General features: G+C 37.9%; 4 protein-coding genes across 4 annotated transcripts in view; all 4 read left to right on the forward strand.

Annotated features, from left to right (window-relative positions):
- The window catches only part of LOC145901963 (uncharacterized), a 29,341-nt gene extending 27,704 nt beyond the window's left edge, over positions 1-1,637 (forward strand). The window contains exons 5-6 of the mRNA XM_082989788.1: positions 11-54; positions 880-1,637. Of these exons, the coding sequence (XP_082845914.1) occupies positions 11-54; positions 880-1,307 (472 nt within the window). The 3' untranslated portion in view covers positions 1,308-1,637. The remainder of the gene's footprint in view (positions 1-10; positions 55-879) is intronic.
- A 500-nt stretch (positions 1,638-2,137) lies between these two features.
- Positions 2,138-4,812, forward strand: LOC145891231 (layilin-like). The gene is made up of 4 exons (XM_082981915.1): positions 2,138-2,354; positions 3,413-3,646; positions 4,290-4,496; positions 4,667-4,812. The coding sequence occupies exons 1-4, from the start codon at positions 2,138-2,140 to the stop codon at positions 4,810-4,812; spliced, it is 804 nt and encodes a 267-aa protein (XP_082838041.1).
- Positions 4,813-4,919: 107 nt separating this feature from the next.
- On the forward strand, positions 4,920-6,017 carry LOC145913568 (uncharacterized). Its single transcript, XM_083001288.1, has 2 exons — positions 4,920-4,952; positions 5,318-6,017. Exons 1-2 carry the CDS (start codon positions 4,934-4,936, stop codon positions 5,617-5,619), a joined length of 321 nt encoding a protein of 106 aa, XP_082857414.1. The 5' UTR covers positions 4,920-4,933; the 3' UTR covers positions 5,620-6,017.
- An 11,298-nt stretch (positions 6,018-17,315) lies between these two features.
- Positions 17,316-20,820, forward strand: LOC145891247 (uncharacterized). The gene is made up of 6 exons (XM_082981916.1): positions 17,316-17,584; positions 18,260-18,493; positions 19,619-19,807; positions 20,041-20,182; positions 20,282-20,331; positions 20,513-20,820. The coding sequence occupies exons 1-6, from the start codon at positions 17,347-17,349 to the stop codon at positions 20,818-20,820; spliced, it is 1,161 nt and encodes a 386-aa protein (XP_082838042.1). The 5' UTR covers positions 17,316-17,346.
- The last annotated feature ends 287 nt before the right edge of the window (positions 20,821-21,107 follow it).

Below are 21,107 nucleotides of genomic sequence, written 5' to 3' on the forward strand. Positions count from 1 at the left end.
GTTTTTTCAGAACCAATCAACCGAAGACTGGTGGAAGAAGAAAGAATGGAGATGGTAGGAATATATTGTGTGTTAATGTTACGTCACTATAAATTGTTACTGATGCTGCCAGGCATATAAGCAATTACGTCACTATATCTCGTACAATTCTAATTATTCGCCAGTAAAGCACAAAGCTCCCATGTGTTGTGACAGGAATGTATTTTATGCATGAATGGCCAAGTTGTAATTCATCATATTTCCATCACACGATGCTACCACGCTAAGCAAGGTGGGACCGTGTCGCAGTAGTAATGACGGCCTTCATTTTATTTTGTCAACATCTGCACTAAGGGCAATGGAAGGCCATATGATTAATTATAATAGTTAAATTTATTGGGGAATTGATCGTAACCAACACACGCAAACGTTATAAAGAACAGTTTAACAGCAACAGGTTTGAGACAATGTAACGTTACACTAATGGCAGGCATGTATCTTTGCAATCCCACATGAATATGAAAATAAACCGTTTTCCTGTTTAGTCAGTGACGTCACATACGTGGTTGTTTCCTGACGTGGGATGGGATCCACTGTGGGTTCGGTTTAATATAGCTGGAATATATACAGAATTACAACACAGAGCTCGGGTATAGCAGTGTTTCCAACAAATAACATCGCCAACATTACTCGACACAGGGCGGTAGGAAGTCCTTGATAGGAACCGCACATAAGCTCGATAATAAATGCAATAAACACAGACCGCCTGAATATACGACAACAATGCCGCTGCTGTAGGCAACTGACACAATAGGCAACTGGCTTGGGTTTGTGAGAGGAGCTTAACCAAGCCATGTATAACCACAAGCATAACTTCAACCAACTTCTTGCTATCGACAGAGGAAACAGGTTATCCGAAAGACCGGGAACCGATCTACGCAACCGCTAAACCCCGAAGGAACCAACATAAGAACCATGAAGACGAACAACCAGAGTACGAGGATTACGTCACTCCTAACCCCCTCCCCACAGATGACGATGAGGTTTACACTCACATGAGCAAGGGTGGTAGTGATGAGAGTTACGACACTCTGCACTACTCCAACCAGCAGGAAGATACATACGACCAACTTCCTAGAAGAAACAACGTTGAAACACGTGGGGACGCACAACAAGTTGAAGATGAAACGGAAACTTACGACCAGTTGCAACGGAGCCATGTTGTGGGTGAAGATCTTGGTGAAGACGTTTACGACAGACCGAGCAACCTTAGAGCGTTACCTGAGGCTGAACAAACTTATGCCATGGTGACAAAGTCCAAGAAGTGAATGAGGGTTGACTGATTGATTACCACCTGATTATTTGCATGTGGCACGAAAAACAACGCTATGTCTGATCATCAAATAGACAACATGTTGGACTCATTGCAACATGATTAACTTTGATGATTTCGACCGAATGTCTTGTACTTTTATTCATGGAACAAGTCGCAGTGCCTGCGATTTATGTATGTTAACTCATGCAACCGCCCAAGTGTCGACCCTGATTTTTGTATAATGTTTCCAATAATTATTATTATTATTTCAAATGTTGTTTATATCACGTTCCTGTTTTTTTTATATTATTACCAACCACTACCGTATTATTATAATTCTTTAGAACGCTTTAAATGTGAATTGTTGTAATTGTCAAACCAAACTCTGTAGTATATCCTCAACAAATAAAGCCATCACAGCAATTATGCATGAGTCGTGTGATGACAACACTACGTGATCAGAATTCCCACACAATTTACTCATATCCGTACAAAGAAAGATAGCTCGTGGTTCGTTGTCACTTGCTCAACAATTATTGCAGTGTCTTTTGATAATGTAGGGGGTGATTAATAATATTTAGTGCGAAATTTTTGTTTTCATTTTAGTTATAAATATATGACAATCGTCTAACGGAAAAAATACCCTTTTTAAACTAGCAGCCCAAGTTTTTTAACTAGCAGGCACAAAATTTTCCACTTTCTGGGACTTTTCAGTCAACGTCTGATCATTGGGTAACCATAGCCAGGTACCAAACGGTTTTTTATTTACAAGCAGGAACAACATGTAGTATATCCTGAATACTACTTTCGTTATTGCGAAAACAGACATGAACTGTTAACAAGATGAAATTACTGACTATAATAATTGGATTTATGATTCCTTGTTGTTTCTCACAAACTTGGTACAAGTTGGATGACTACCACGAATATTTGATCGGACCTCAAGTTAATTCATACACAGAAGCTGAAACAGCATGCAATGCACACAATGCATTTCTTGCCAATGTTAAAACAACAGCTGCATTCAACTTCCTGGTGGAAAAGATTGGAAATGTTACAGGTGAGTAAATAAAAAATATAATGAAAAAGACAACGTGGTTGGTCGAAACAACTACTGGCGTTGTTGCCATGATGTGGCCGCGGTCAGGTGTATAACGAACTCTTTCCACACAGAAACCAAACCATCTATATTTGTATGTATTATGAAGCTACAAGGAATATTAATTTCGCTAATGTATTGAAAGCATTATGAGTACACATACCACAGGATTCGTTTACTTAAATTGTACAACTATGACTGCGATGTAACTTTGGCAAAATAACCGATATGAATACAAAAATACAAAGAAACGCTTGCGTATAAAAGACTGTTACAAATTATACATGCAAAAAATCTTTGCTCACCTCAATGGGTCATGACCTCAATGGGTCACATGGTTATGGAATATTCCAAATTTTGCGCATTTAGTCCGCAACAATCTCAACACAGTAAACTTTGACGTAGGAGTGAGCATTGCAAAACATGGTGTGACGAATTATGTAAGCAATGGAAAAACATTTTTCGCGACCAAAAATGCAGAGTTTGGCGGCCCATCGCGAACAACCTTTTTGCGGGTCCTTAATAATTACTGTATAATAATAATACGACCATAGTAGAACTTCTTACTAAGAAACCACAGTGGCGTATTATTAAAAGACTTAAATTTGCGTAAAACCGTAAAACATGACGTTTCGAACACTACACTGCGTCCATTATCAATGTAAACACATGCTTACCAGTAGACCCATGGTTTTCCTTTTCAAAATTATTTGAAGTATTTTGCACACAATGTATGTAAGCTGTATACAAAGCAGTTATCTGAAGCGGTAATAACCAGCATAAAGTGCAAGAGCGGGGTTTTCCACTTATCCGTTCACCCAAAAATTCACAATTATTAACTGTTGTCACGAGTTAGCAGTTATCAAAGAAATTGTCATCAAAAATTTTAAAAAATTAAACAAAAAGTAAAAATAATAATGATTGAATTGTAATAATAGTGTTGCCCTGTCGGTAACTTTAAGGCAGCATCAGGACATAAAACAAGTCATATCAAGTAAATGCAGTTTCTCCCTTGCTAGCTCCACCATATTCGTTCTACATCGGAGCAAAACGAGCTGCAGGAACAAACGTATATAAGTGGACGGATGGATCAAATGTTGTCAATGGACAGTGGGCAACAGGGGAACCGATCGCAACAGATGAAAAGTATTGTGTGATAATGGGTTCATTAACTTCACCCGATTCAACATACAAGTGGAGAAGTACGGAATGCAATGTTACTTCGAGATATATTTGTCAACGAAAACCGGAAGGTAATTCACATAAAACATCCAGTTGTGCTTTCGCAAAGGCTTGTGTCAACGTTTTAATAATAATCTATTTGTAGTACGTTTCGCATTAGCGTAAAATACGTAAATTTGACGAGACAAAAGTTTAGTAATGCATATAATATGCAAGTGTGTTAAATTATATTTAAATGTGAAAATTGTCCATAAAATTTTTTTAAATTTCATTAAACATACTCTCCACGTAATGGCGGCAAACTGACCACAAGAATCCTGTACAAAGTTGTTAATTTAAAACAAAACCTCTGAAATCAACCGGGTTCTTTCAAAACTTGCTTGGGATATTCATTCTCAAATCATAGTGACCAACAATACAACTTAACTCCCCGAAGACGGTTTGTAATGAATTTTTTTCTAGAAGGAAATCACGATCCAAAACACATTGTGAAACGTTAAATAGGGGTAGACGTGGAGAGTTGTTCCAGCAAATAGAACGCTAGCGAGAAATATTTTGTTTTAACCTTTTGTCTGCAGCGCTAAGCCATGTTTATGTGGACGATCGCCCTCTTTCACCCTGGATCCGCTCCAAGTTTGTGACAAACCGTACAACACAAATACTTTTAGCGACTAAAAATAAAATTATCCAAATAATTGAATTGTACAACTACAGGCACAGCCACAAGCACATCCCCAAGTACAACCACGCGCACACTTACGAACCCGAGCTCCACTATCACACCTACGACAACAACACCAGGAGTCAAACCAACATCATTATCACCAACTACACACGTCACCCGAACCACACAGAGGAACGATGAAACCACAACAAACGTCACCACTCATAATGTCAGGACCAATAGTTCAACCAAACCAGGTAAAATAGTACAGACAGTTTGCAATATTACAATGCATAAAACCCTGCACCAAGAGTAAATAAACATATAATTTCCAATCTCTCAATGTGTGTTAAGCTTTTTAACAGTTTTGGTTTCTTTAACTTTAACTAGCGGTTTCGCAGAAGTTTCAAATGTTCATTATTTTCAGTCACTTTCCCAACAACATTAGATGCGAATCCACCATCAAACGTCGAAGATTCTTCATCTATCGTTGGTGCAGTTGTTGGGGTTGTGATCGTCATCATCTTATTAATCCTCGCCACTGGATTGGTTTTATGGAGGAAACGCAGGTAAAGTTGTCAGTATGACGTAACAATGGCTTACATGTTGTTGGCGCCATCACTTCTTACACAATCAACTTACAATGACTTTTCTTTTCACCAGAGCTCGGAACGAACAGATTGGAAACAACACAATGGACGGAGAAGCCACAGGTAAGCGGAGAACATTGTAGTTTGTCATTGAATGATTTCGTGTATTTGTCAAATCTTCGTTAGGATAAGTTTTGAAAATAGATTTGATATAGAAACGTTTCATGCAACCGCTTAATAGGTCGTTCAAACCTCACCCGGAGCTCGCCTCAAATTTCGAGAAAAAGTGGTTGATCCAACTTGGCTGCAATGCCAGTAAACCTTCTGGATTTAACAAATATAGATGTACTTTACACAAAACAAAAGCATTTCCACCATAGAACGCGATCACTCTCCACTACGGCGGTGTGCACTTTACCCGTTAACTTACCAGCAAACTTTATTACATAATATTCTGGATCCAGCACTGCTGTATTTTGCTTTCCAAGCACAAGAAACCTCTCCAACCCCAACCCAAGCAGAACCGATCTACGCAACCGCAAAACCACGAAAGAAGAAAAACCAACCAAAAGCAGGAACCTCATCCAGGGTTGAATCAACCAACGAAGCGGTTTACGACCAAGTTAATAATAATGAGGATTGTGACACGTACGACCACCTCAACCACACAAGCTTACATGCACAAACTTATAACACGGAAGCACGTGGGTACAACGATGACGTAGATACATCACGTGACTGCAATGATGCGGAACAAACTTATGCGATTGTCAGGAAAGGAAACGAATAAGTGACAATATACATATTATTCGATGTCATATATTCGAAATAACCATTTGGAAGAGAGATATTTTCTTCATGCTTGATTGTGACGTCACAACTTTACTTTATTACTTTTCCCGCTGAGATCGTTTTTAACGCATTGTTTGTTGCTCATTATCTGATTGTATTACATTGTGTATAAATGTTTTTGAATGAGCCAACACACTTACGTATAATAAGCAATATAAGCTCACTGTATTGTGGTATTTGCATGTTGTGCCTAAATATATCGGTTGACATGAGAATGCATCTGGGACTTTCCCACTTAAGTGAGAGAGAGTTTTTCAACAACTACGAAGTTATGTGTTGTTATTTATGACGGCGAATGGTAAAAAAATCATTGCTTGATTGACTGGAAATCACATAAACGCCGAAGATAATTTTCGTACAGATGTTGTTTTAGGCTTATTCACTGATTTAACTGCAGCCATGGATGAACACCCTTGCATGGGACAATATTCACAACAAGAACCAACCAGACTTCATATTACAAGCTAGCATTTCTAATACGTCCAAAAGCAAATACTTTAAAACAATAGAAATGTACTTTGCAGTGTGTAGTTTATGTTGAAAGTTAAAACACAACCGCCGGCATGGTGTTGTTTATCTAATCACTTGGTTGTTTCATCTACGAAACACGTCACAGTTGTCGCCCAATAAGATGTTAAACATCGAACATTGAGTCGGTTGGTTTCATTACGCAATGGAAATGTACAAGGAATCAATTCTTATGACAAACAGTTTGTGGTTTGATGTGGTTTCACGCCCAGCATGTGACGTCATATAATAAACTCCTACACGTTGTAGTTACGTAAGTTACATCCGTGTAGAGAAAGAAGACATGTGGTTTGATGTGATTTATTGTGATCACTGGTCAGATCAACACAAGCATTGGTGGTGATCAATAACTTCCAAGTTAAGTTGCAAGATATAATGGTGTTAATACTGATGAGAATGGTGAGATTGTCATAAGCAAGCTGCTGTTTTTTGTCCGACGTAAATAATGATTGATTACCAGAAATATTCAGTAAATGCACACTTGCCACGTTTAAAAGTTTCGGATATTGGCTTAACAGAACACTTTTGTAATGACTACAGAGAATAACTAAAGACGAACCAATTATAACGAAAAAAGAATATAAATGTTATGAATTACTGGCAGAAATCATGTTCCACGTTGGTTGTGTTTGTGTTGACAAGTGTTAGAGAGTTATTGTAATGCTTGTGATTGCGTTGTGTTTGTTTGGCGTTCCCGGCATTCTGGCACAAACTTGGTACAAGTATGATTCCCACAAGGAATTTTCGATCGGACCTCAAGTTAGTTCATACACAGAAGCTAAGAAAATGTACGTCTCGCACAAAATGTACACAAAATGTACGTCTCGCCAATGTTAAAACTACAAATTAATTCAAATTCCTGATGGAAAAGATTGGAACAGTTACAGGTGTTTAAAAATCACAATACAACATTCTTGTTAGAAACACTAAAAGCAACTGTTTTCAGTGTCATTATGTTTTGAACATATTTGTATGATCAATTTTTAAAAATGTCAACTTGAATTTGTATCGTAGGTAACAGACGATTTCAGTTAAATTTACTCATAATATCCAACTACGTATGGGGTGTAACTTAGGCAAAATGATTGATTCTAATAAAATACACAGCAACTCTCACGATGAGAGGATCATTACAGTTTATACACACATAAAGTAAACTTGACATACCTGTGTGGGTCATGCTGGTGATATATAACAAATACATATTTTTGGTTAATCATGCAATGAGAGGCGTACTTATATACTTAAAACTTACCATTTTATTACTCACCTACAAACCCACAATTAAGGATAAATTTCCAGTGTCTGTAATTAATAAACAAGTAAATATTAAAACTCCAAAATGTCTTTTTTTGAACATATGAATGTGGATGACAAAACGTCACCATCTTCGTAGTTGATAATCCAAAACCGGACCAAAAATGTTTTTCTTCGCTCCGTGGTAGAACAATCTCCGATCAGTAGAAAATACCTTACAAACAGCGGATAAGATACAGTAATAGTTGACTCTCTCTTTTTTATTACAAGCTCCATATTCGTTCTACATCGGAGCAAAATGGAATGCAGAATCAACCTTAAAGTGGACGGATGGGTCAAATGTTGAAACTGGACAATGGAAAACCGGTGTAGGAGAACCGGATACAACAGGATCCAAGTATTGTGTGATAATGGGTTCACTGACTTTACTTGATCCAAATTATAGATGGAGAACTACGGAATGCAATGTTACTTCAAGATATATTTGTCTGCGTGTTACAAAACGTAAGTGGAAACCCCAAATATACTAACATACACTGTCAACTGCGGTTGCATTTTTCTTAGAAGAAGGCCGTTGTAAAAATCAACAAGATGCTTTGTTAATAGTTGCACGCCTGTGGGTTTTTCAAGAAAACAAACTTTCTTTTTGATGCACATCGCATAGAAAAAGCCTACTTTAAATTTGCATTGAGTTTACATACAGGCAAAAACAGAGAACAACGAGAAGGTGTTTTGTGAATTGCAGCCCAGAGCACAACCTCTACAACAACTACTACAAAAAAAAACAACTACAACAATAAAAACGACAACAACAGTATTTCCTCCAACTACAAGTGTAACTACAACCACTCTACAAGGAAAAGACGAAACAAACTTAAAAGTTTCCACTCATAAAGTCAGAGTCAACACTTCAACCATATCAGGTACAATTTTTGGTTTTTGTTTTCAAAACTTAACATTGAAATTCGTGTATGAGATTTAATTAGCTGACGACCAAATATCATCACGGGGAGAACTTCCAAATTGGTGAGTAGACAATTCGCCATACATAAACAGCCGTCACTTATACAATATACCGTACATTGAGTGGACAGTATTGTCCAATTGGACTGAAAGGCGATTTAAACCGTCTCGAAAATGTCTCCATTGGATAAATTTAATGACATTTTATATTTCGAAGCTTTGACAGTGAATATTAACCAGGTTTAAAATAACTTGTTAAGATATTATAAGAATCACGATCATACCAACATCACAAAAGCGGTAATTTCGCGGTTAAAATCTGTTAGTCTTGGTATATAAGACAATTTGACGGGGCTCAGTTTTGACCAAATGATGCGGGCTGTGGCCCCATGTTTTCAGTCACTTCCCAAACAACATTAGATGCGAATCCACCATCAATCGTCACAGATTCTTCATCTACCGTTGGTGCAGTTGTTGGGGTTGTGATCGTCATCATCTTATTAATCCTCGCCACTGGATTGGTTTTATGGAGGAAACACAGGTAAAGTTATCAGTATGACGTAATAATGGCTTACATGCTGTTGGCGCCATCACTTTTTTCACTGATTTAACTTTTCACCAGAGCTGGGAACGAACAGATTGGAAACAACACAATGGACGGAGAAGCCGCAGGTAAGCGGGGAACATTGTAGTTTGTTAAATGATTTCGTGCATTTGTCAATTCATCGCGCAAACACTCTTCACTACTGTGTGTGTACTTTACCCGTAAACTTACGTGCAAACTTTATTACATAATATTCTGGACCAAACGCTGCTATATTTTGTTTCCAAGCACAAGAAACCTCCCCAACCCCAACCCCAACCCCAACCCCAACCCCAACCCCAACCCCAACCCCAACCCCAACCCCAACCCCAACCCCAACCCCAACCCCAACCCCAACCCCAACCCCAACCCAAGCAGAACCGATCTACGCAACCGCAAAACCACGAAAGACCAAAAACCAACCAAAAGCAGGAACCTCATCCAGGGTTGAATCAACCAACGAAGCGGTTTACGACCAAGTTAATAATAATGAGGATTGTGACACGTACGACCACCTCCACCACACAAGCTTACATGCACAAACTTATAACACGGAAGCACGTGGGTACAATGATGACGTAGATACATCACGTGAATGCAATGATGCGGAACAAACCTATGCGATTGTTAAGAAAGGAAACGAATAAGAAGTAATAATGGAACAATTTTGTCAAGCTTTGATTGGCTTTGTGTTGTTTCTTCTGTATTTTCATTTCACATTCCTATGAATGACGTCACAATCTTTGTGATGATGACATCACAAATTTATTCAGCATCTTTTACCGCTTTGGGTTTATGTCTATAATTAGGCATTTATTTATTGCTTTTCTTTGATGTTTATGGTTTGATGCATGTGTTTAAAAGTGTTTTGCTGTGTTTAATAATAATGTAGAAACATATTTACTTTATTAGGCGTGTTTATGTCTTCGTTCCTAATGACAGTAGCGATGACGTCAGGTTGCTTTTCCTTCGTGTTACAGACAACTGTTGTTCCTCGTGTACTGGCAGTCAAAGCTGTTGGTTTCTGGAAGTTTTCTAAAGTAATCACCAGTGTGGAATTTGTGTTGCCGGCAAAACAGTATAGTTGAAATGTAACATATTTTGCTACATGATGTAAACGACAAAGACAATAGTGACGGAAAGCCTTTTACCAAAATCTTTGTCAACTTTCCCAGTTTCCAATGCTTAAAAATTATGTAATTCAAGAATTTACGTTTGTAGGGAAATCCTTGAATGGTTTTAAAAATTTCCCCAACCCAGTTTGCCAAATTAATTAACAAGCAAAAAACTCAGCACACGGATTTAGAACACGCACGGGTCCCTAAATATAAAGCGAAGCTGTTAACTTATTGGCGGTTCCTTTATCTCGTATATGGATGACGTGGGTTTCCTTCTTCCAGATATAACACAGTACAACGTGGGTGATGACGTATAGAAACACCACGTGACTGCAATGTTGGTACAGAACAAACTTAACCTCACGTTGGAGAAACATCAAAAGTAAATTGTGATGTTGCTGGAACCACTTAAATATCGCTTCGTCGTTTCGATATGAAGTATTTCCCGGTATATAATGTTTCAAGTGTGAAGACGTCTTTGTATTCCCAAGATAGAACTCCCACACATCGATTCATATCCGTACACATAACCATGCAAGCTGGTATGGATAATATGCGGTTGAAGAGTTGTATCTTAGAGTAGTGATTCCCTACCTTTTGGGGAACACTGCCTTAGAGCAATCGAAGTACGTAACAGCCAGGTTGTGAACGGAAGGAGATATAAGGTCCCAATCTTTTTGTTAAGAGGCGGGGGAACTACCTGGGAGAAACACGACATTCGCGTTGAGGCGATTACGAGATTCCGTTATGCATTAGCCGACTGTGTCAACAATGTTGGGTATAACAGATACCTTAGGGTCGGGAAACTTTCAAGTGCAAAGTTCTTTTGTGCGAGACTTTTTTTTTAATTGTGGAAAAGGAAAATATCATCTCCGATAAAGATGATGATTAAAATAACGTGGAAGATTTTTGGAACCGATTAAACCATAACCATGTATTTTTCCAACTACAATAAATTGCTCAATGTAATCATGCTTCACGTTGGCTGTGTTTTTGGCAAATGTTAGAGAGTTATTGCAATGCTTGTGATTGCGTTGTGTTTGCTTGGCTTTCCTGGCAATCTGGCACAAACTTGGTACAAGTTGGATGACTACAGGGAATTTTTGATCGGACCCCAAGTTAGTTCATACCTAGAAGCTGAAACAGAATGCAGTTCACACAATGCATTTTTCGCCAGTGTGAAAACAACAGATATCTTCAACTTCCTGAAGGGAAAGATTGGAACTATTACGGGTATTTGCAGTGCTTGAAACTAAAAGGAAATTAATTGCAGTTGGTTATTCGTTATTTTGCAATGTAAAAAAACGTTAAAAAAACATATTGCAGTTCGTCTTTTTAAAATTTGCCCTTGTATTTGAATTCTGTGGTGACTTTCAACAAAGCAGTTTGTTTGCTTGTGTAATAAAAGTTACGCTGAGCAGCTGTAAATCTTCCGTGTTTCTAAATTGTATTTTTTAGATTCTTCTGTCGTTCGAGGTTCACCATACTCGTTCTACATCGGAGCAACACGAGCTGCAGGAACAAACATCTACAAGTGGACGGATGGATCAACTGTTGTCAATGGACAGTGGGCAAAAGGGGAACCGATCGCAACAGGAGCAAAGTATTGTGTGATAATGGGTTCATTAACTTCACTGGATTCAACATACAAGTGGAGAAGTACGGAATGTAATGTAACATCGAGATATATTTGTCAACGAAAACCGAATGGTAACTCGCAGTATATTCCATATAAACAACACAGAAAATAAATGTTGAAATTCTGTCTTCTTTGTACCTTTTAGCTGCTACAACAACGACCACAATTGTAAAAAACACCAAATCTACAACTTTAACCAGCTCAGGTAAATCAACTTTAACCAGTGTGAACACAACCACGGGTGCCCAACCTATCACTTCGCCAGGTTAAATTATTTGTCATACAGAAAAGTTTCACAGTCATAGTCTTTCGGCCGACAAGGACTTTTTTATATGAACCGTTATATCATAACCTCAAGTTGTTTGCCAATAACAATGTGTTTGTTTTCACTGATATATATTTCCAGGCATCGTCATCATCTCTAAAAAAGCAACGCAGTTTAAACAAAAATAAGGAAAAATATACAGACTTTTTTATACTGACGATGCCAATGAAGTCAAATATATATTTTAGCGATAACAAAACCTTGTTAACGACAAAAGACACTGGGTTATAAGCTTAATATAAACAGTAAACAACTTTTACACATTCTCCAAATGCACATGTTTAAAAACAAATTACTTGATTAACGTTTATGGTTTGTTTATCTTTTGTGAAACACTGAATATCTTTTGTAGCAACTTCAACAAACAACAACAGTTCGTCGGCTGTTACCGGGGCAGTGATCGGAATAATCATGTTCATAATCATCTGTGTTGTTGTTGCCTTCCTATGGTTGAAAAAACACAACAGGTGAATAAACGTTCGTGATTTAATTTAAACGTGAATTTAGAGCGTTTAAAACTATCTGTGCATTTAAACTTGTTTACAGAAGCAACCAAGAAACCAGTGACGAGCAGACAGATGACAAACAAGTTGATGGTGAGGAAGCAAATATCATAAAATATTCCTTAGACAGTTATTTTCCTTCTGTTCCAAACTGAGATACTTTGTGGGATAATCGTATCTAAGGTTCCTCAACTTTCAACTCGATATAGAAATACAATGGAATCATTCTCATACGATTTACAACCTATGTTGTTCAAGTAGAAGAAGCCAATGGTGACCCCGATGAACCGACTTACGCGACCGCTAAACCACGAAAGAATAGAAACCAACCCGACTCTGTGGCGCCACCACATGACGAAGTTTACAGTCGCGATGGAGAGGAACGACGTGAGGATGATGATTACGATACTCTGCACTGCTCTGGACGATAGAAACGTGATCAGATGTAACATTTCCAATACATTCATGGTTATTGTAAGTTAGTTTGATTCAACAAGAAGCTTTCCTCTGCTCAGAATCATCACCACATTAAGCAGACATCACAACCACAATGCATAGAAATACAACGCGAAATATTTTCTAATTAAAGATCTAAGGGTTTACTGCAGACCCACATGCTTTTTATTGTATGGGTTTTATTGTATGAGTTTGTTAAGTGTAAACAATGTCGTATTCAAATTATCTGATACTCCTGATGATTCAGACACCATTAATTTTATGACCAAACCAAACAAAACTAAATAACATGAAAGTCAGCAAACAACAGTCTGGTTTCATAGAAATCGTCACTAAGCCACCAGATGTGTGGGAACGTGAGTCGTTGTGAAAATAAACTCCCACGTTTAACAAACATTGATCCACATCCGTATATTGTGTGGTTGCGTCTGATGGGAGGGTTGGTAACAAGATGATAAACAAGATTTGGATTTTACGATGCAGGAGACAGAAGTTATGAAGAGACAGGCAGTGAACTAATACAATCTAAACTTACGTTGCCTGGGTACGAACCAAACCAGAAGTTTTTCCAACAATAAATCTCATTCATTTAACGTTTATTTTCACACCTATTCAGCCTGAAACCATGAAGTTCGTAGTCGTTCTAGGTTTACTTTGGTTTTCTTCTTGTTTCGCACAAACTTGGCACAAATATAGTGAATACTACGAATATTTGATCGGACCTCAAGTTAACTCATACACAGAAGTTGAAACAGCATGCAATTCACACAACGCACATCCAGCCAGTGTTAAAACAACAGATATATTCGACTTCGTAGTGGGAAAGATTGGAACAGTAACAGGTGAGTGAAGTAAGACTGGACAACAATCACATGTGTCTGAATCCTACACTTTTTTTGGTAATTTTTAATTAAGCGTACACAACTTTGAATCACCTTCCACCCCTCACTGACGTACATTGAAAACCAGTAACAAAGTAGAGATAATTAAAGTTTTGATTGAATGCAGAGAGGAAACCACGAAAAACATCACTACTGATTACAAAGTTGGAGCAGAAATTGAATGATGTTTTTCAGATCATGTTTTTTGTGTACGTTTTACAGCCTCCCCATACTCGTTCTACATCGGAGCAACACGAGATGCAGGAACAAACGTCTATATGTGGACGTCAGGTTCATCAGATAATGTTGTCAATGGACAGTGGGCAACAGGGGAACCGATCGCAACAGGAGAAAAGTATTGTGTGATAATGGGTTTATTAACTTCACTTGATCCAACATACGAGTGGAGAAGTACGGAATGCAATGTTGCTTCGAGATATATTTGTGAGCGCAGTGTAAAAGGTAAGTTAAAAGCTGGAATATCATCGAACGATTGTTAGGCTGAACATGTAATTCATTTTGTATAAAAGTCCAACGAAAATTATAATTTTACTCGATCACTTTTCCTGTGCCTAAGCCACCACAGCTACTAAACCAAGTTCAACCCAAAGCACCACAACATTTTTCCAACACATCCAGTTCAACACAAACCACCATCACAATGAAACCAACCACCAGCGAATCTGAACCAACCACGTTTACCACCATTTGCATCCGTGAGTAAATCGTACATTTCAAATATTTACACGAAATTTAAACTTGATCCCTTGTTTCAACAGCAATCTATAATCGTTCATCGGACGAAATCAACAACAACATTTTAAGGATAGTTACTGTATTGGTCGTACTTGTGGTCATCGTCACCGTATTGAATATCGTCATGATGATTTTGTTCCACAATCGGACAAAACACCAGTAAGCAGCCACATAAAAACTGGTATCACCAAAACATTTTTTTCAAAATGTTTCTTAGGTTTTGAGTTTTTTATTTTTTATATTTTTTAACTTCGAATTTATGATTGCTGTTTTTTGTGTTGCTCGTTTATTATAGAAAGATTAAAACTTGTTGTTCACATTCGCAGAGCTGGTCACCAAAGCAACCATGGGATAGGGACCAGACCTATTGGTAAGTGAGGATATTTTGTTGGAAAACTAACATAAAACCTCCAGGTTATATCGTGTGGTTTAAAGTGAATGTTACAGAGGATGGAGATGAAACGTACATAGTTCCACAAACCATTCCATCAACCAACCAACATCAACCTATAAACAACCAACACAAACCACCCAGAAACACCAACCACGACTATGACGTCATAAAGCAAAATGAATATGTAAACAAGAATGTGGGAAACACTTTCATGACTGGGGGTGAAAGTTCGTACATGAAAGTCGAATAATTTGTTGCCATTATTTTAATCAATGGTGGTTGAGCCAAATTATTTTAAAACTGTGGGCGTCCTGCTCATTTATAAATAAATGTACAAAATTATGAATTTTCGAATGTCCAAACTGCAACACTGCTTTAAATGCACGGGTAAAGAATGCAAGGCGTGTTGAGACCGAGTTTGCAAAGATACAAGTTGGATGAAATCTTTACATAGAAACATTTGTATTCTTTTGCATACTTCTATTTTGACAATAGCATGTTGCAGCGACCAGATAATCTGCATTGCGAGCCAAATTTGATAAGCTAGAAACCAGATGCAACATAATGAGCCGCGTAACCATAAAGTGGCTGGCTGTCATGTTGGTTTTTGATTAGCGGTTGAATAAGACTATATTTGCAATGTGTTCTGACAGGTGTTGAATCAAGCACAATTTCTGCAACAACGACAACAACCAATATACAATCAACCATACGTAACAACCCCACTATATTGACAACTGGCGGAATTTCAATAAACGTTACCATTGCCACAGCTGAACTCAAAAATTCAACACAAATGCTTAACTTTTTGTTCCAACATGCTGTTACATCTTGTCCGTTGCTTGTGATTTAGTTTAAACTTTGTGCCTAGTTAAGCAAAAAGGGCCAGGTTTTATTTGAAAATCTGTTTGAATTGTTACAGGTTGGGGAGCTTCAGTCACATTAGCACAAAACTTGTCGGGATCAATATATTATGAGTATGTGCACATGTTATAAATATAACAGAGTTTTTGGTGCGTTATTTGTGTTCATTTATGCAGCTGGGTTAGATTATGGTAATCTTAATTTAAGGTTAAAAAAGCAACAGGGGGCATAAGGAGATTTTGTGACTGCAACCGGCATCAGCCCAAACAGATATGACAACAGTGCTGTGCACGAGTTCCCACACGTTTCGCAACTTACTCATATCCGTGCAACGAGGAGGTGGGTGCTTCAGGAATGTAATGCAACCACCATTCAGCTCCACCAGTCAGCTCAACAAACATAACAACTAGAACAGCTTGTATATGGGGTGCTAGCAATGGCAAGATCAGTGTTTAAAGCAAATCAGGTTTACTGACATCAATAAGATGAAGCGGATCTTGTAAGTCAGCTAACGATACAAACAGGTTCCTGTTCCACCACCCTCGTTCAAAATCTACATTAAACTAAAGAGGTAACCACGTAACGCAAGATTAAATCCTTCATGGATATTAAGTGGGAATCTGCTTTGACACCGAAAAACCAAAGCCCACTAGCGACAGCGCAGATCGAAAAACGTTCGCATGCTGACGCGAATGACGACTATTGTAATACTAGGTCTACTGGTACATTGTACAACGTCGATTTAACTGTACAATATTTCTAGTTAGATGATTGACTTTGAATTTAAAGGCGCCTTCAGGTGATAGGCTGCATATATGAGGAGCCATAATGCCTGTATAGATAACTATAATAACCATGCAAAAAGTGTCTATTCCTTTAGTTTTTTCAGAATCTAGCCCTGTGGTTGGCATTGTTTTCTTATCAGCGACACCAATTTCCTATTTTACTATTGAGCATTAAGTGAAACTAACAGAAGTTTCAAATTGCAGTCAGCTGATATATTAGTAATCGTGAAAAATCGTTGTTGCGTTGCGTGTCACGTCATTATATCTTTGCGCCACAGTAGTCTGCGCCACAGTAGGATTTTTCAAGATTACTAATAAATCAGCTGACTGCAATTTGAAACTTCTGTTAGTTTCACTTGATACTTGCTGTGACTTAATGACGCATGTTTCACTATGTACTCATCTCTTTACTCAAAGCGTGGCATTAGTTGATATTTTACTGGATTTACAGATTATTACCAACACTATAAGCATTTTGTTGTAAGTAAATTAACAGGTTTTAGAATTGACTGAGTTATGTTGATTTAAACTGGCATTCAAAATTTACGTCTATCACAACACCCAAAGAAACTAACAGCATCTATGTTTACAACCAAAAGTAAAGGTACTTACCATGCTACTGAGAAATGTGGCGTGGGTTTTTTGGCTTCCTGTTGTTTTGTCAGAACCATGGCACAAGTTTAACGACAATAACGAGTATTTCATCGGATCTCTGGTAAATTCCTACACAGAAGCGGAATTAGCGTGCAGTAAGCTAAACGCACATCTTGCCAATGTGAAAACAAGACAGGCATCAGATAAATCTTTTATACCAGAAATCTTTAACTTTTTAGTGGAAAAGATTGAAGCAGGTACGTAAAATGTACAAACTTGTTATTATGTTAAATCACGTAAACATTGGAACGCAAAAACGAGTGAATGGAAGGTTTTGTGGCGATATTGGCACCGATGAATCATATTTTTAAAAAACGTTAAATGAATATTGATATTTTCTTAAAATATGCTTAAATAATATAACAGTCTTATTTCTGTGCTACTGTTGCTGCTGGGCATTCTTTTTTTTAGAAAATTGTCTTCTGGCACAAAAATAAAGTAAATTTTATTGTGTTTCAACTATTCTGTTTTTGTGGCACAATTAAAAGAATCTTTTATTCACCGACGTTTCGCCTGCTGTTCAGCTATGTTTACCCTGTGAAAGTTACGTTTTGTGCCAGAAGAACAGACTAAAATACAACATGTCTGACAGCAACAGCAACACAATATTTGTAGATTTTGTTTTCAACAATGTTTTATAAATGGAGACACGTCGGTTGGCGGATGAAACGTTAGCTAAATAAACTACACGTTGATTGTGTGCCAATATTAATAGTTTGGTTTGTTTATGCGGAAATGAATTCAAACTATTACTACTAAACCAATGAAAGTATAAGAGGTTAGCCGTATGCTCAAATCTGTATCAAGTACAGTTAAACAAAAGCGCAGTAATTGGATATTACCTTTGATTCTCATGATGTTTGTGCGTTAAGGTTCCCCTCATTCGTTCTACATCGGAGCAACACGAGCTGCAGGAACAAACGTCTATAAGTGGACGGATGGATTAGTTATTATCAATGGTCAGTGGGCATCAGGGGAACCGGATACATCAGGGACAGAGTATTGTGTGGTAATGGGTTCATTAACTTCTCTTGATTCAACATACAAGTGGAGAAGTACGGAATGCAATGTTGCTTCGGGATATATTTGTCAACGGAGGCCGGAAGGTAATTTACACAAAACGAACACAGTTTGTTACAGAAAAAAAAGTTGTGCGTTTGGCATTACGTGTTTGTAGTGGGTTTCAACGTTTAAACAGTTTCACCGTAGATGCAATCTTTAACGTGGCAATGGCTTATTAATGAGTTCGATGTGCAAATGCGACAAATTGTCCATAAATATTTTCGCGAATTTCATCAAAAATATTCTTTACGAAATGACGACATGCAAATAAAAAAATTATGCTTGTGGCATAATCTATTTGTAGTGGGTATCACCATATAAACGGTTGCGATATAGGGCGCAACCTTTAACATGGCAATGGCTTATTAATGAATACGATGTGCAAATTCGACAAATTGTCCATAACTATTTTTGCAAATTTCTTCAAAAATACTATTTACGAAATGCCGACATGCAAATGAAAAATTCGCCTTTAATACTTGTAGGGCGTTGCCTTAAACATTTGCATAAATAATTACACCGGGTTATTTAAGTTCGGATTATCGTGACTCATTTGAAAGACAGTTTGTTGCTAAAAGTTGTCACATAATAGGTCGGCCGGATATTTAGTGCAACGAATGAATAGCACGCTCGCCGTATGGGTTGAAATGGGTTCGTGGCGTATTATTCGACGTTAATGAAAATACAGTTGATGCCACGAAAACACAACATAACATCTGAGAAATATGACGTCGACACTCACATATACAGAAAAGAGAATTAGCTTCTATGGTGGGTGGTTACGAATCCAGAGACAATGTGACGTAATAAACAGCAGTTTCGGGCGCTAGACTTAAAGTCTGCAACGTTTCTTCTGTGTTAAGCCATTTCCTAGTGGGCGATCGGCACTTTCTCCCTCCCGCACCAAGTTTGTGACCAAAGTAAAACGCAAACACCACTGGTAGCTAAAATATAAACTGACCAAAAAGTCATTTACCCGTTCCTAAACCTAACAACACTCAATATTTTCATTCCGAAATCGACCTTTTCTAACGCCACTTGTTGTGCGTGACACAGGTGGAAACTTCACGTTTGCAAAATTACAATGTAAAATAACCTTGTTTTAAACGCATTTATTGTTAAGAAAACATGTTTCGCTAAATAAGCATCTTCAGTTCTTATTCAAATAGCAACCACAAATACAACCACGAGCACACTTAGGAACCCGAGCACCACTGTCTCACCCACGGCAACACCAGGAGTCCAACCAACGTCATTACCACCAACTACACACGGCACCCGAACCACACAGATGAACGATGAAACCACAACAAACGTAACCACTCATAACGTCAGGACCAATAGTTCAACCAAACCAGGTAAAATAGTACAGACAGTTCAAACACTGCCTACCAAGAATATGTTCAAGTCTTCGATAACTTATGTGAAAACTCATTGCAATATTACAATGCACAAAACGACTGTCGTGTCAACCAGCAGTAAATGAACATATAAAATCCATTCCTAAATACGTGTAAAGTTTTTTAATAGTTTGGGTTTCTTAACTTTAACTAAGCGGTTTCGCAGAAGTGTTCAAACGTTAATTTTTCAGTCACTTCTTCAACAACAGTTGATGCAAATCCACCAGCAAACGTCACAGATTCTTCATCTACCGTTGGTGCAGTTGTTGGGGTTGTGATCGTCATCATCTTATTGATCCTCGCCACTGGATTGATTTTATGGAGGAAACGCAGGTAAAGTTATCAGTATGACGTAACAATGTGTTGCAGAATGTTTTTAAGTTCCGACACAACTGACCGAAGTAAACCGTGTTTTGTTTCCGATTCAAGCAGAGCTGACAACCAGCAGTTTGTCAACCGGACAAGGGAAGGAGGAGACCAAGGTAAGTAATCAGTTTGCGCGGATGTTTTGGCTTCGTGGTTTAACAAAAGTTTTTTTTCTACGGAAACAAAGCAACGTTCTTCTTGGTATTGGAGAACAACACACCCGCAAACTATCATAACCACAAATATGTTCTAGTGCATTATGCACAACCACTACTACTCTTTCGTTTGTTTCCCAAGCACAAGAAACCTCCCCAACCCCAACCCCAACCCATGCAGAACCGATGTACGCAACCGCAAAACCACGAAAAAAGAAAAACCAACCAAAAGCAGGAACCTCATCCAGGGTTGAATCTACCAACGAAGCGGTTTACGACCAAGTTAATAATAATGAGGATTGTGACACGTACGACCACCTCCAACACACAAGCTTACATGCACAAACTTATAACACGGAAGCACGTGGGTACAACGATGACGTAGATACATCACGTGACTGCAATGATGCGGAACAAACTTATGCGATTGTCAGGAAAGGAAGCAAATAAGTGACAATATCCATCTTATTTGATGTCATATATTCGAAATAACAATTTGGAAGAGAGATATTCTCTTCATGCTTAATTGTGACGTCACAACTTTATTGTATTACTTTTCCAGCTAAGATCGTTTTTAACGCATTGTTTATTGTTCAACATCTGATTGTATTACATTGTGTATAAATGTTTTACAATGAACCAACACACCTACGTATAATAAGCAATATAAGCTCACTGTATTGTGGTATGTGCGTGTTGTGCCCTAAATATATCGGTTGACATGACAATGCATCTGC

This window comes from Ascidia mentula, chromosome 1 (assembly GCF_947561715.1).
Source record: "Ascidia mentula chromosome 1, kaAscMent1.1, whole genome shotgun sequence".
Classification (NCBI taxonomy): Eukaryota; Metazoa; Chordata; class Ascidiacea; order Phlebobranchia; family Ascidiidae; genus Ascidia; species Ascidia mentula.

Excerpts from the sequence above, each read along its gene's own strand:
- LOC145891231 (XM_082981915.1), top strand. The coding sequence starts at position 2,138 with ATGAAATTACTGACTATAATAATTGGATTTATGATTCCTTGTTGTTTC. Across the intron at positions 2,355-3,412 it reads AAAGATTGGAAATGTTACAG|CTCCACCATATTCGTTCTAC; the intron begins GTGAGTAAATAA and ends CTCCCTTGCTAG. Across the intron at positions 4,497-4,666 it reads CAATAGTTCAACCAAACCAG|TCACTTTCCCAACAACATTA; the intron begins GTAAAATAGTAC and ends CATTATTTTCAG.
- LOC145891247 (XM_082981916.1), top strand. The coding sequence starts at position 17,347 with ATGCTACTGAGAAATGTGGCGTGGGTTTTTTGGCTTCCTGTTGTTTTG. Across the intron at positions 17,585-18,259 it reads AGTGGAAAAGATTGAAGCAG|GTTCCCCTCATTCGTTCTAC; the intron begins GTACGTAAAATG and ends TTGTGCGTTAAG. Across the intron at positions 18,494-19,618 it reads TTGTCAACGGAGGCCGGAAG|CAACCACAAATACAACCACG; the intron begins GTAATTTACACA and ends TTATTCAAATAG.